At 37.6% G+C, this 13,974-nt stretch overlaps 2 protein-coding genes across 2 annotated transcripts; one reads left to right on the forward strand and one right to left on the reverse strand.

Moving 5' to 3' along the window:
• Positions 1-1,774: 1,774 nt before the first annotated feature.
• LOC113709774 (protein DETOXIFICATION 45, chloroplastic) lies at positions 1,775-9,996 on the forward strand. Its single transcript, XM_027232632.2, has 15 exons — positions 1,775-2,092; positions 2,410-2,822; positions 3,325-3,485; positions 4,092-4,235; positions 4,339-4,505; positions 5,221-5,356; positions 6,687-6,783; positions 6,890-6,990; positions 7,947-8,110; positions 8,545-8,616; positions 8,771-8,887; positions 9,001-9,096; positions 9,182-9,303; positions 9,404-9,461; positions 9,653-9,996. Exons 2-15 carry the CDS (start codon positions 2,467-2,469, stop codon positions 9,662-9,664), a joined length of 1,803 nt encoding a protein of 600 aa, XP_027088433.1. The 5' UTR covers positions 1,775-2,092; positions 2,410-2,466; the 3' UTR covers positions 9,665-9,996.
• Positions 9,997-10,337: 341 nt separating this feature from the next.
• LOC113709775 (isocitrate dehydrogenase [NAD] regulatory subunit 1, mitochondrial-like) lies at positions 10,338-13,585 on the reverse strand. The gene is made up of 4 exons (XM_027232633.2): positions 12,694-13,585; positions 12,287-12,526; positions 10,995-11,073; positions 10,338-10,824 (listed from the first exon to the last, which is right to left on the reverse strand). Exons 1-4 carry the CDS (start codon positions 13,198-13,200, stop codon positions 10,550-10,552), a joined length of 1,101 nt encoding a protein of 366 aa, XP_027088434.1. The 5' UTR covers positions 13,201-13,585; the 3' UTR covers positions 10,338-10,549.
• Positions 13,586-13,974: the final 389 nt, after the last annotated feature.

Here is a 13,974-nt window from a genome sequence, read left to right on the forward strand (position 1 = left end):
TTAATATGTAAATATGCAATTGCTATGTCATTTCTATATAGATTTTTTTTTTGTAGTAGTCAAGGGTATTATAAGATATTATCAGTTTTTTGTTTGCATTTTCAAATACCAATACTATATTGTAAAAATGTTAAACCAAAATTGCAGGTTATGGTTTTCTTTTGCTTCAAATTTTGTCTTTTCAATTTTATTTTGAAAGTACAACTATAAGTATATTTTAAGTGTAAAACCAAATTCCAAGTTACGGGAATTTTTTCTTCTACTTCGAATTTTAACTCTTCAATTTGGGGGTTGTATAAGGATTCAACTTCTCCTTTGAAATTTTGAAATTATTCAATTCAAAATTTATATGAAAATAACTGAAGTTGGTAACAATTAATCCCAATGATAGTGTAACAACACCAATTTTAATCTCCAAATTCACTTTATAATAGTGTAACAATTAATACAAAAATGAAAATCTCAATGCATACAGGGCATGATATATACACATGTATGTATATAATTCTGTGATATTACTTTATTCTGATTGAGTGGATAGAAGAAAGTGGAAGAAATAGAGGAAAGGAAAATAGAGGAGATTGGTCGTGGGTGATAGAGGTTGGAGGAGGGCTATCCAATGGTTTGGGAGAATGATGAGGGGAAAGGGACTAAAAAATTAAGTGGCGAGAATAGGACGTTGGGAGGGAAGAAAATAGAGAGGAGTTAAAGAGTGGCGAAAAAAGTCGAAAAAAGAAAGTGAACAACAAGGCTGCGGTAAGGGACGAGGGAAGAAAGAAGGGAATTATAGGAATATGTCAAAAATGGTAAAAAAACGATAGGAAGGATGACACCTGGTGGGAGACGTGTGAAAGTCACAAAAGGCAGCGAATGGCCAGTTGGCAGATAAGAATAGATCGAAAGGGTAATAGTTTTTAATAATTTTGAAAACTCTAACAATATATCTTACAGAAGATTTTTTTTTGTAATCAATATTAAAGTATATGGAAAACACTATTCTATGAACACTCAACAATTTTAAGGGTACAAGATGGGAGAAATAAATTTTCTAAAATCTAGAAAAATGAATTAGTTATAATTTATGTTTTTTATATTATAATTTTTCATATATGGATATACTATGATATCTTTCGTCGACTATTGATAAAAAGGTTTATAATTGCTCTATCATATAAATCATTATAACTTAAATTTTTTATTCAAATTCTTATCGTATATTGAGAGACAATATGCAAAGAAATTTTGGTTTCAATTTATTTAAGAAGTTAAAATTACGAGAGTCCATTTTGTGCTCACAAAGTAAAATTTTTTTTTAACAAGTTAAACATACACTTCTTTGAAATTTTTGCTCTTTTTTATGTACTCTATCATGCACTACAATATATAAGTATGAATTATTATTTTGAATTGAAATATAAATCATTGCATAGCACGGGTCAAAATGCTAGTATAGAAAGTGTTACAAAGTAATTATTTGTCAAAAACTTTTCAAAAATGCAATCCCAACGAGATTATAAGTGACTAAGGCCCTATTTGATAATTCAATTCAGTACTTAAATTTAATAGATTCAGATATTAACATGTTAAGCTACGTTTGATGACTAAAAAGTGAATATTTGAATTAATTAAATGACACTGAATTTACTAGATAAAACTTACTCCAAAAAATAAATAATAAGTTATTCACTTATCATTGAATATTGATATAAATTCAAATATGTTAGATTTAATAATTAACAATCAAATAATTTAATGAATTCAGATTTCAATTTTCAGACTTTAATTTTATGAAACGAGCAGAGATTGGTCCGGTGCGGTTGGGGTCCCACATAAGCACCGGCACCGGCACCGGAGACTAGACGGGGTGCAGTCCGTATGACAAGGCAAGGCCAACTGGGGAGTCCTTTGCGAAGCCGGCCGCTTCCCAGTTCCCACACCTCCCCCGCTCTCTCTCCTGCATTCTTAAACCCCCTCAGATGGACACATAAAATCATACGCTACTGCTACTGTAACTCACTCTACCATATGATATGAGTGCCAGCTCCGCCATCAACCCAACACACGATTCATCAATTTGTCTTACTAACTTCGGGTGTGTCTTTGTCATCCTCCAAACCATCCTCCTCTAATCCTCTGTTTTGCATGCCTATTCATAGTATTTGATTGTTTTGCATGCCCTTGTTACTACTGTCCTGTTCTTCTTCTGTCTTCCTAACTCTCTGCGTAACTCCATTACCCTTTCAACAATGATCATAGGTCTCAAGTTCAGGGATATATATATATATATTTTTGGTTTTCTTCCTCCCAAACCTATCTCTGCTTCATTTCCTTGTTCGTGACTTTGCTCAATTATGACCCATCCCCTCCCCCTTCTGACGGTTTATTTCTTTTTCTTATCTTTTCAACCAGGACTGTGAGATATAGCACCAAGGTTTTTATCCTTTCCCTTATTTTGTTTCTTGAGAGATGGCTGCCACTCCTGTGTATTTCAACGGCGGTCTAGCTGTTAAGGGATTAACGACTGGTTGGGCTGGGAATTCTGGTTCCGGGTGCCAACCGCCACCGCTGCCGCCGTCGCAGTTGTCATGGCGCCGTCGATCGGCCAACACGTCCGCAAATCTTCTTCGCCTGTACCCTTTATCCGCCAATCAACCCAACAAGCGATTTTTAAGTTATTCGCACACCAGGAATAAGTGCTTTATCTCAGGGCCCAACCATCCATTGAGTTCCGATTACGGAGTGCAGTCTTTTAACGGGGAAACGTCGGATTCTATTATTCTCCACCAACACCCTGCTATCTCAACTTGTAATGGAGGCCTTCAGTGAGCTCCTTCCCCCTATCCTTTTGCTTATTCCCCATCATTGGATTGCATTAAGTTCATTTCGTGTTCTTGTCCAGTTACTGCGTCCATAATTATGTAGTACTGTTACATTTTACTTCTGCAGAACATGCATGGTAACCATTTTTTTGTCATCAGAAAAAACACATTTTTGCTCTTTCTTGACCATTATTATCACGTGTAATCCTTCCATGGGAAATAAGCCTCTACTTCGATTGAACGCTCTGGCAGTTCTTGTCTTTAATATTTTAATTAATGAGAAAATCCTTTTCTGTAGTCACTCTGTCTGTTATCATATTTCTGCTTTGGAATTTGTTCTACATGAAACAATCTGTTAACTCTGGATTTTTGTATTGGTCCAATGATTGGCTGATGGGATTTGATGTCCTTGTGGTGTAATTGGTAATGTGCAAACTTCAAGTCTATTCTTTGCCACCTTATTATTGCTTTTAATGATGATGTTCATTGCGAGTGATTCCTTTAGGATTCATAAAATTGAGAATGAGTTGGAAACTATTTCCTTGAGTCCATCTCAAATACCAGACATCAGGCGTGAGCTTGTAATGCTGTCTTTGCCTGCCATTGCGGGTCAGGCAATTGAGCCTTTGGTGCAGTTGATGGAGACAGCTTATATTGGCCGCCTAGGTAAGGTGGAAACCATGGATACTCAATTTAATAGTCAGTTCATCATCCAAAGCACTACCATTTTTATGTTTGCCTTTCTGTATATGGTTTTTTGGTATACTCCTTTGTTTTTTTTGGTTCTTTCTGGTGTTTGCTTGGTGTCAAGAATCAAAGAAAGATGTAATTGTGGATGTTGCTGCTGTAAATCTTGTTTGTTGAGTTAGTGCTATGATGGTACTCGTGTCGTAAATATAAATTGACTTCAAAACATACACAATCCCTAATGTTTCATCAAGCTGACCAGCTAAGAGCACAAGGTGAGTAATGCATGAACTATAAACTAAATCGGGGCTGTTTTTCAACACTTGACTGCTGTTGGTTGAACTTCAATGTCAATCCAAACTAATCTTGAAGACCTCTTTCTTTGCTTTGTGAAATTGGAGCCAAAGCTTGTTTATTTTTTGAGATTTTAATTGGTGTAAATATTATGAAAATCATGTATCTTGACATTGATTTTTTTTAGCGTTCTGTAAAAAAGGTGATTGAGTGGCTAAAGCTATGGTAGAATGCTAATATCAGTATGTTCTGTGTTACTCTGAGGTTTTTCATTGTATTTTTGGTCCACAGGCTCTTTGGAGTTGGCTTCTGCTGGTGTCTCCATAACAATATTTAACACCATTTCAAAGTTATTCAATATTCCTCTGCTGAGTGTTGCTACTTCTTTTGTGGCTGAGGACATCTCAAAGAACATAAGCCAAGTTTCTGCAACAGGTTGGTTGGATGAGACACGCTCCCTCAAAAACTCAGATTCACCCAAAAAAAAAGATGAAAAATTGTTGAGGTACCTAATTTTTGTTATTGCAATTTTGTGTAGAAATGGGAGACAGCACCAATGGGAAACCATTTGATGCCCAAGTGGGAAGGCAGCAGCTATCCTCTGTATCTACAGCTTTAGTTCTAGCAATTGGCATTGGCATATTTGAAGCCTTAGCATTGTCATTTGGATCCGGATTTCTTCTCAATTTGATGGGCATATCACATGTATGTTCTTCTCCTGATATTTATTGGTTGTTTGCCTTGTGGGTACACATTGGCCAGGCACTTGCTTGTGCTTTTGTTTTGTTTTGTTGATTCTCATACTTGACCATTTGGGTTCGTGATGCCTCATAGCTTCCTTAAATTATTTTACTTGAGTAATGTGGTTCCTCTATCAAATGCAATCACTTGGCATGCAAGTGTCGCTTGATGCTGAATTTTCCTTGCCTAGCTTCTCGCACGCAAGTTGGTTTATTGATTGGGATGTACCTTCATTTGCAACTAATTTATGCACATGCAAATGTGCTTGACTTCTTTGAGTTATTAGTGATTCAATGTCAAGGAATTTGATGGAGAAAAGAGAGTAGCTCTCGGTTGCTGTTAAGAATAGTGCAACTGTCTTGAAACTTGTGCTGTTGCATTTTCACTTGGTAAAAACTAACAATGGCCCCTGCAATAACTCAGGAATCATATGTTATTCTATATGTACTATGTTTAAGAGTGGTCAACCCCACACACAAACACCATGTCATAAAATCTCTTAAATTTACACGTAATAGTTTACTTGAGTTTTTCTGAATTAGTGGTACTCTGCTTGCAAACTTGCTTGCTTATACTTGAAACAGTTTTTAAATTTGTAGACGCATTATAAATACCCATAGTTCAATAAATTCCATTGGCTCCACTGGTAGTCACATATCATTGAAATGGGTTTTGACAGGGTTCTCCTATGCGTGCCGCAGCAGAACAGTTTCTTGCTCTGAGAGCACTTGGTGCTCCTGCTTTTGTTGTTTCTTTGGCTCTCCAAGGCATTTTCCGTGGTTTTAAGGATACAAAGACTCCAGTATTTTGTCTAGGCAAGTGCTTAACTTGAGCTTTGGAAGTTTCAGCATTTATCCTCAGTACTTGTACAAGGTGTCAAATACTTTTAAGAGACAAACGAAGAGAAACATGCTCTGTAGTCTTACTAACGTATCTTCTCCTTGTTCAATCTCTATTCAGTTACTTTTAAACTCAGTGTACTATTGTTTAGGTCAATGAATGGCCCGTGAGATATCATCATATTCTTGTTTTCCTCTGGCCCCTTTAATGGATAATAGATGAGCAAATGAAATTATCTTTGATTTGTGAAAGTTGCTAACAGTTCTTAGAGCCACTTTTGTAGGCTACTGTTCTAACAATTTTCTGTTCCATTTTTGTTTTGGTTGCAATGTTTGATTTTATGTACTTGGTCATCTCGTCAGGGCTATAAACTGGTCTTGAATGCTTGTATGAGAAACTTGGTTGTTCTGTCATGAAGTTGCTTGTGGTTCAGGCTGCATTTTGTTTGTGCAGCCCTGGTTTAAGCTCTGGGAAGTACTTAAACTAGTATGTTGTTTAAAGGAGGGGGGGAAAAAGCTGTCTGTGTAAGAGATAATCATCATTACTCTATATGTGAAAGTTAATTACTCAGATGTGGAAGAATCTGGAGATAATTGAGAACATTGAGATTCTTCATAAAAGTTTTTCTAATGTAAACTAGTTTGTGTTAATCCAGATCACTTCAATTCAATCACAATGGAGATTTCCATTGTGTTGTTCAGAGTAACTTCTTTCTCATGTCTCCGGTACTCAAAAATCTTGATGGGTGTAATAGTAATCTTGCAGTACAGGATGCAAGTGCTTGAGAAGGTGTTTGGGATTTGAAAATAATTTTTGCCCCTGCTATTTTATACTTTCATACTGCTTTCAATCTCAAAATTGTTGGTAAATATGCATTGATCTTTGCAATACCCTGGACTCCTCTTTTTTTGTGCTGTGCTAATTCTGAAACGCTGTAGCTCTGATGTAACACTTGCTTTAATGTTTTTGAGCTGTACGCCCAAACCTTTTAATGGGTGGCAAGAAGAATTTGTTCAGGAACATTTGTGACTCAGTTGCAACATTGAGTTAGGGACCAGTTGCAATAGCTTAAGCTCTGGCAGAATAGAGTAGTTGATGTGTTTATAAATGTTTAAGTTTAGAAGATACAAGTTATGCTTGTCAGATTGCAGTTAGTCTCCTAATATCTAATTCAAGTCCAGCTTTATACAATTTTTCTTTTCTAAATGGAGATCTACTTAACCTATAAATCAGAACTGCAGTTGTCTCACCTTCTGAAATATTTGTTTGTTTCTATTGGATTGTTGACAGTGCTGCTATTTGCAGGTTTTGGTAATTTTACAGCTATACTTTTGTTTCCATTACTTATGTATCATTTTGGACTGGGTGTATCTGGAGCTGCAATCTCTACAGTCATATCGCAGTATGTTCCTTTGGTGTCTGCTTTTACCTTTTTTTTTTGCTATCTATTTTTCCTTATTGTTGTGTTTTTGAACAAGCTTATTGATTTAACCTTCTACTTGTTCCAGATACATCGTGACCTTTGCAATGATCTTATTTTTGAATAAGAGGGTTGTACTACTGCCCCCAAAGTTTGGAGAGTTGCAGTTTGGGGTTTATCTGAAATCTGGTGAGTGAACATATGTGCAACTACTCTAGCAAAATCATTTTCTCATTTCCTTCTATAGAACATTGATAATTCTTTGAGGGTTAGCATATGTAGTGGACAAGAAAATAACTGTACAGATTTTATCAGATTGTCTCCTCTGATTCTTGACACTTACAGGTTCTAAGTCTAGGAAGGCTTATTTAATATCGATTCTGATCATTAAGTATTGATGTAAAGGAGGTCAGATGCTGTACTCTCTTGATATGGTGGTAGTATATAATTCATAGATCTTTTATATGCCTCCCCTTGAGGAGTTATATGTTTCATAGGGAAGCATTTTTGAGACTTGTAATTTTCAATTTCTGTTGTCGAACTCTGATGGTAATAGAGATTAGCCAAAGTGTTTTAGATTTTTGAGTTTATTTGTTCATGTTGGAGGTGGTTTTTTTCACATCTAAGTTCTATCTGTTTGTTATATTCTTGGACAGGTACATTTGAATAGACACGTTTCCTATATGTCCACTGTTTGGTTTAGGAAAGTATTTTTTGGGTAAAAAAGGGAAAGTTGAATTCTGTGCTGTGCTGTGTAGATTGTGAGGTTGACTATTCGAAGCTTACTCAAAGCATGCTGGCCTTACCAAGCCTAACCCTGTCGTGGTCAACATATCAGCTTGTATATAGAATTTTGGTAATAGACAAACAATGAACATGTTGGGGATTCAATGTAACTGGTCGAAAGGTCAAATGTTCCTGGACTTTGACATAAATGTTTGTACAACTTTTGCTCCAACATGGCACCAAATTCTGCCTGATTGTTCTTGAGTGAAACAACTTTTTGCAAACTAAATTCTGAATTTTTCTGAAAACCCTTTTTGCAAAATAAATTGTGAACCTTTGAGTCACATGATTTGTTCATTCTGTACTAGAAAGCCTCCCATTTTTGCTTTCTATCTAACATTACTTCACTGCTTTTTTAGGTGGCTTTCTAATTGGGCGAACCCTTGCTGTCCTTCTGACAATGACACTTGCCACGTCAATGGCTGCTCGCCAAGGTCCTGTAGCAATGGCTGCTCATCAGATATGCTTCCAAGTATGGTTGGCTGTATCTTTGCTCACAGATGCTTTGGCAGCATCATCTCAGGTATATACAAATATGTGTGGATGTAGAAGATATGGCAGTACCTTGTGTTCGTTTTCCCTCCTTTTGTGCTAATATCTTTTACCATACATCTTTTGTATCTGACATTTCTTTCTTTTACCTTTCTTTCCTTGATTTTTTCCTTCAGTTTTGAACTTGGAAAAATAGTGAAAATTGTAGGAGGCTATAGAATGCCTTTTCATGGACTACTTTTGCAAACATTCATTTGTACCTGTTAATTTATCCGACATTACTGGTGGATTTTTGTTCTTAAAAAGGATTAGAACACTTTCAGGTAATAGTGTGATTTGGCTTAATTGAGTTGTAATATTTCAGTGTGTTGACAGTTAGCAGGTTTGGTGGCTAATACTTATATATTTTTGCTGCAAATAGTTTTACTGTATATCTGTCTGACAGTATTTAATTTTGTCGGTTAGGTCTTGATTGCCAGTTATTTATCAAGAGATGATTATGGAACTGTCAGGGAACTTACACAATTTGTATTGAAGGTATTTGTTACTTCACCTTTTGGTCCTTTTGTTGTGCTTCACTACATCTTTTGTCAACTTTTGTTTGCTTTCAATTTTTTCTATTGGAAATCCATCTTTCTGGTTATTTATCATATTTTGTTACCTTAATCTCATTGAATAATCTTGTTTTCAGATTGGGATATTCACGGGAGTTTCTTTAGCTGTGGTTCTGGGTGTTTCATTTAATTCGCTGTCCACTTTCTTTACAAAGGACACTGAAGTATTAAAAATCATTGCAACTGGTGTACTGGTACAGTTCACATATCTCACCGTTTTTTATTCCCGTTTAGTTCTCTTCTGGAAAATGCATGCTGCTTATACTTTTGTGAAACTGTGCTTCTGAATATTATGAAACTTATGCAGTTTGTCAGTGCTAGTCAACCTATAAATGCTTTGGCATTTATTTTTGATGGCCTTCATTATGGTGCTTCAGACTTCCCTTATGCTGCTCGTTCTATGGTATCTCCTTTTCCCTCTCAAGCCTTATATGTGCACTTGCATACAAGTAATTTATCTTAAATAATTTATGTTATATAAATCATAGATGCTGGTTGGGGCCATATCTTCTGCATTTTTGCTATATGCTCCAGCAAAGTTTGGTCTCCCTGGTGTCTGGTCAGGCTTGATTCTCTTCATGGCATTGCGAATGATGGCTGGATTTATCAGGTGAACTGTTGCATGAGGCATATTTTTCGGTGTAAGTTGTAATTTAATCGGCCTCTTTTTTCGTTATTGTTATGTTAATGGAGTGAGTGTTGGTTTTCAGAATAATGTCAAAAGACAGTCCATGGTGGTTTCTGCATGGTGACTTTAATAGAGCCAAGGTTAGTAACTCCTTTTTATTTTACATGATTGCAGTAGTTCTCCAAACTCCCCTCGTAATTATTAGCCCCCCTTTCTGGAGTCATTGTTTTTCTTGGAGCTGTTGTGAAAAAGCTTTTTTTTTTTTTGGTTTCTTCTGGGTTTGGATGACCCAAAATATAGCAACATTTCTCAAGATTACAATGATTTTCAGCTTACTGGGTGAGAAGTCTGGATGGAAGTGATTGGGACTACAGTGGACATACACATACATTGGATGCAAGTGATTTTGGGACAGCATTGAACATACATACATTGCTGCTGTGGTTACCTTGGCTGGTCTTGTCATCCGGAAAGCGAAGAAGTTATTGTAAGACGAGATCCAGGGAGCTCTTCTTTGTGGTATTTTTCTTTTGGGGGGAGGGCGGAGTTTAGGGAGAAAAAGTGGTTTTGAGGTTTATGATTGAAACTGTAGAGTGATAGACAGAGCAGCTACTGATTTAGCAATAATTGTTGCTTCATCAACTTTAGTATTATCGTTTTGCTCCTTCAACGCAACTCCCAGGCACAAAAACCACTGGAGAATAACCCTTTTTTTTTTGACAGTGCATAAATTTGCAGGCAACGAGGATGAAATCATCTGCAAATCGGCTTTTTATGTAAGAAGATTACCCAATTAGGCTTGGCCGAAGCCAGAGCGACATCATGCTGAATGAGTGCATCAAGACATCCGTTTCACAACAAACCGATTATGGAACATTCATCTATCAAGCACGAAAGCAAATTAGGAACTCAGAAATCATCAAGGCTTCAATCAAGTATGCATGAAACAATCATGGAGTACGATATCAACCTACTATTCAAAGAGAGCATAAATTTGTAGTATTCAACAACCAATCTAGTAAAACTTTTGTTATTTCATTCTTATTCCGGTAACTCCGAGTCAAAGGCTAAACAGATTTACTCCAAAGAATAGCACATCACCACCGCAAATGCTGCAACAGAGCAACGTAAGTAAAAAAAAAACTCAAAATTGACACAAGGCTAATGTGTAAATACATGACAAGAATGATTCTTCCATTTAACAGTCCGAGAGAGAGGTTGCAGATGCTTAGTCCAGATTTGCTATGACAGCATCCACAACTTCTTGGGTGTTGCTGTCTCCACCGAGATCTTTAGTTCTGTATTTACCCTCTGCTATTACACGTTTCACTGCAGTTTCTAGTCGATCAGCAAATGATGGAAACTGCAGATGTCTCAACATCATGGCTGATGAAAGAAGCAAAGCCACGGGGTTAGCCTTCCTTTGGTCCACTACCTTCTCATTCCCCACATTTCCAGCTGATGCACCTTGCTCAAAAACAGCATGATCGGCCCCAACATTACCTACAGTAAACCAAAATTATAAGTACACCAGAGTGACTGATATTTCAATCCCAGCTTGAGCAGATTGAAAATGCAAAATCTGCAGCTTGAAGGATGCTGTTCAATATCCCCTCGAATGAATCCGAAAATAATAAAATATCTCAAACCATTGCTTTTGCAAATCAAAGTACCTCCAGGCATGACACCAGTGCCTCCAGCAATACCAGCTGCTGTATTTGCCACAAGATTCCCATACAGGTTTGGAGTGACCTACAAAACACAAATTTGCAACCAATAAAGGCATTCAGGCTGAGTACAGTAAGATGGTCAAATCATGGAAACTGGACACATTTTAAGGTTTTTAATTTGGTGAGTCTAGCAGGGAGGAAAGGACCCGTCCACTTTAACAGCCCCTTTATCTGTGGCTTGACGTAGATGAAATACTAATCAAATTAAACTCTGCAGATTTATTCTTTTCATACAGAAGATAAATAGGATGCTTAAGAATAAACAGATCGTAGCAGCCGTTCAACATGATAAGAACTACGTCCCTTTTGTGGATGTGTCCAGATTTTTATTAATAAAAGGATGATGACCCTGTTTAAATGCTGATTCCAAGTCCTAAAGCTTGGCAGATTTTCTAAATTTCAAAACTGCAGCACCAACACCAAACCTATTAACATCTGCTATTTACAAGATCTAATTTTCCAGTTCTCCCCAAGCTTACAGACATAGGTAATACACGGGTAATAGATATAGGTAGGCCAATAAAATGCTTTTTTTTTTTTGGGTCTCAAATCACTCGCTCATATTTCTGAGCATAACTTTTGTTCATTCCCTAATCTTAGTAACTTCTTTCAAGTTCAAAGGCATACATGACAGACACTGCATTATAAATAAAAAGAAAAAGGAAATAAACCAAATAAATGTGGTTCCCCGCTACCTCACTCCAGCATGAACGTGCAGTTATACTCTTTTTTTCCCCCCTCTTGATCACCCCTGTAAATGACAACCATGTGGTCTTTTCACTCCCAAGCCTGCCAAAAACTAGTTTCCTCTCCCCTTTCACACTGTCTCTAACATCAGGCATCCCAGCGCCAAGGACTGCAAAGGACTCAACACCTCCTCCCAGCAAGTCCTATAGCGCACAACACACTGACAAACTGCCTCCTTCCCCCAATTACACAACGCCCCCTTCCAGAACACACGCACAGAAAAAGCTGGAATTAACATATAAACCTGATGCGAAAAGACAGAAATCTACGCTATTTGGGACACAGATCGGTCAACAAACCAGGAGTACACTGCATACACAGTTCATTTTGAACCCGGATCATTTGTCCATAATACTACAACCTTGTGCAAGAGAATTTGGCGCATGATGCTTGCAGCAGAGGCAGGTTGGTCGGATGTGGGCTCTTAAATAATGAATGAAACAAATAAACGTAGAGATAAGAGAAGAAGGTGGAAAAGGATTTGATACCATGACATCAAATTGCTCTGGCTTGGAGACGAGTTGCATGCAGCAATTGTCCACAATGACCTCATTGTACTTGATACTGGGGTATTTGCTGGCAACCTCGCGACAGGATTCTAAGAAAAGACCGTCAGCAAGTTTCATAATGTTGGCTTTGTGGACGGCAGTAACAATCTTGCGATTGTTGAGATAGGCATACTCAAAGGCGTATTTAGCGATTCGCTCAGAGCAGAACTTTGTCATCACCTAGGAAAGAGGCTAAATGAGAAACCAACCAACCAACTAACCAACCAACAAGATAGATGATACGCAAATCTCAGATTAAATGGAAAGAAACTAGGTAGTATATAGATGTACTACTTAATAGATTTTTTTCAAAAGAAAAAACGAAGGAAAAAAAAAGGGGAAAAAACCTTGAGGCTCTCGACGACGCCAGGAACGACCTCGTGCTCGAGGCCGGAGTATTCGCCCTCGGTATTCTCCCTAATGACGACGATATTGACGTTATTGTGACGGGTGGGGAGGCCCTTGAGATTAAAGCAGTGGACGAGGGAAGCGTAGAGATCGAGGTCCTTGCGGAGCTGGACGTTGAGGGAGTGAACGCCGCCGCCAACGGGGGTCTTGAGGCCGCCCTTGAGGCAGACCTTGTTCTTGCGGATGGAGTCGATGACCTCGGGGGGGATGCTCTTCATGTCGCCGTGGACGTCGTATTTCTCGAAGTAGACGGGGGCGTGCATGGCGTCCATGACCTGCTCGACGGCGCCGGTGACGAGGGGGCCGATTCCGTCACCAGGAATGAGGGTGACGGCACGGGGAGCGCCGTCGCCGGGACGAGGCATGTAGGTGACGGATCGGGCAGAGGAAAGGCGGGAGGGGCGGAGGAGGTGGTGGAGGATCGGTTTTAGGGATCGTCTGGCCATATTATTGTTTTCTTCTCCACAAGTGACTAATAGTCGTAATGATCAGAACGGAATTCGAAAAATATAAATTAATTACTCCTACTGCTACTTGCTTTAGTTGTTAGGGGTTTGGCTTTCTTCCTTCCTTCTTTCCTTCCTTTCACGTAATCCTTCGATTGAGTTCGGGAAGACCAAAAAAAATTTACAGGCCCAGACTGAAATGAACGAGGGAGGGAGAAGAGAGAGGAGCGATGATCATCGGTTCACCCCCAAATTAAAAAAAATATGATAAGAATAATAATACAGATGGGGCCCACACCCACTGCCACAAGACTTTTTTTTTTTTTTTTTTCTTGAAAAAGAGCCACAGGACTGACTGCTTCTCTTCGTTCCTTTCTTGTTTTCTCCCTTCAATTAACTACTACTAGTATTTTGAACCGTGCTATGCACGGGTTATATTTCAAATCAAAATAATATTATATATATTTTATATATTGTGGTTCAGAATAATAAATATATATAGATTAAAAATTTTAAAAAAATGTATGCTTAATATTTTGAAATTTTTTTTTAATCTATAATGATTTATATGATAAAAGAATTGTTAACACATTAAGGAGAGGATTAAGTTGGGTGGTAAGATGAGAAGAGTTTTTAAAAAAAAAACCAATTTATCAATATCCGACAAAACATATTATGTTATACCCTAATTAGAGTGACATTTTGATCCTCATTTAAAAAAAAAAATAATAATAATAACAAGAGTACATCATTACAACAATTGAACTCGAGAAA

The sequence above is a fragment of the Coffea arabica genome, chromosome 9e, assembly GCF_036785885.1.
Source record: "Coffea arabica cultivar ET-39 chromosome 9e, Coffea Arabica ET-39 HiFi, whole genome shotgun sequence".
NCBI classification, from domain to species: domain Eukaryota; kingdom Viridiplantae; phylum Streptophyta; class Magnoliopsida; order Gentianales; family Rubiaceae; genus Coffea; species Coffea arabica.

What these genes read in the sequence shown, in the direction of transcription:
- LOC113709774 (XM_027232632.2), top strand. Translation starts at nt 2,467, where the DNA reads ATGGCTGCCACTCCTGTGTATTTCAACGGCGGTCTAGCTGTTAAGGGA. An exon ending in ACTTGTAATGGAGGCCTTCA is followed by an intron (nt 2,823 to 3,324) that starts GTGAGCTCCTTC and finishes TGATTCCTTTAG; the next exon opens with GATTCATAAAATTGAGAATG. An exon ending in CTTATGCTGCTCGTTCTATG is followed by an intron (nt 9,097 to 9,181) that starts GTATCTCCTTTT and finishes TATAAATCATAG; the next exon opens with ATGCTGGTTGGGGCCATATC.
- LOC113709775 (XM_027232633.2), bottom strand. Translation starts at nt 13,200, where the DNA reads ATGGCCAGACGATCCCTAAAACCGATCCTCCACCACCTCCTCCGCCCC. An exon ending in GCGTCGTCGAGAGCCTCAAG is followed by an intron (nt 12,527 to 12,693) that starts GTTTTTTCCCCT and finishes CCTCTTTCCTAG; the next exon opens with GTGATGACAAAGTTCTGCTC. An exon ending in CACTGGTGTCATGCCTGGAG is followed by an intron (nt 10,825 to 10,994) that starts GTACTTTGATTT and finishes GGTTTACTGTAG; the next exon opens with GTAATGTTGGGGCCGATCAT.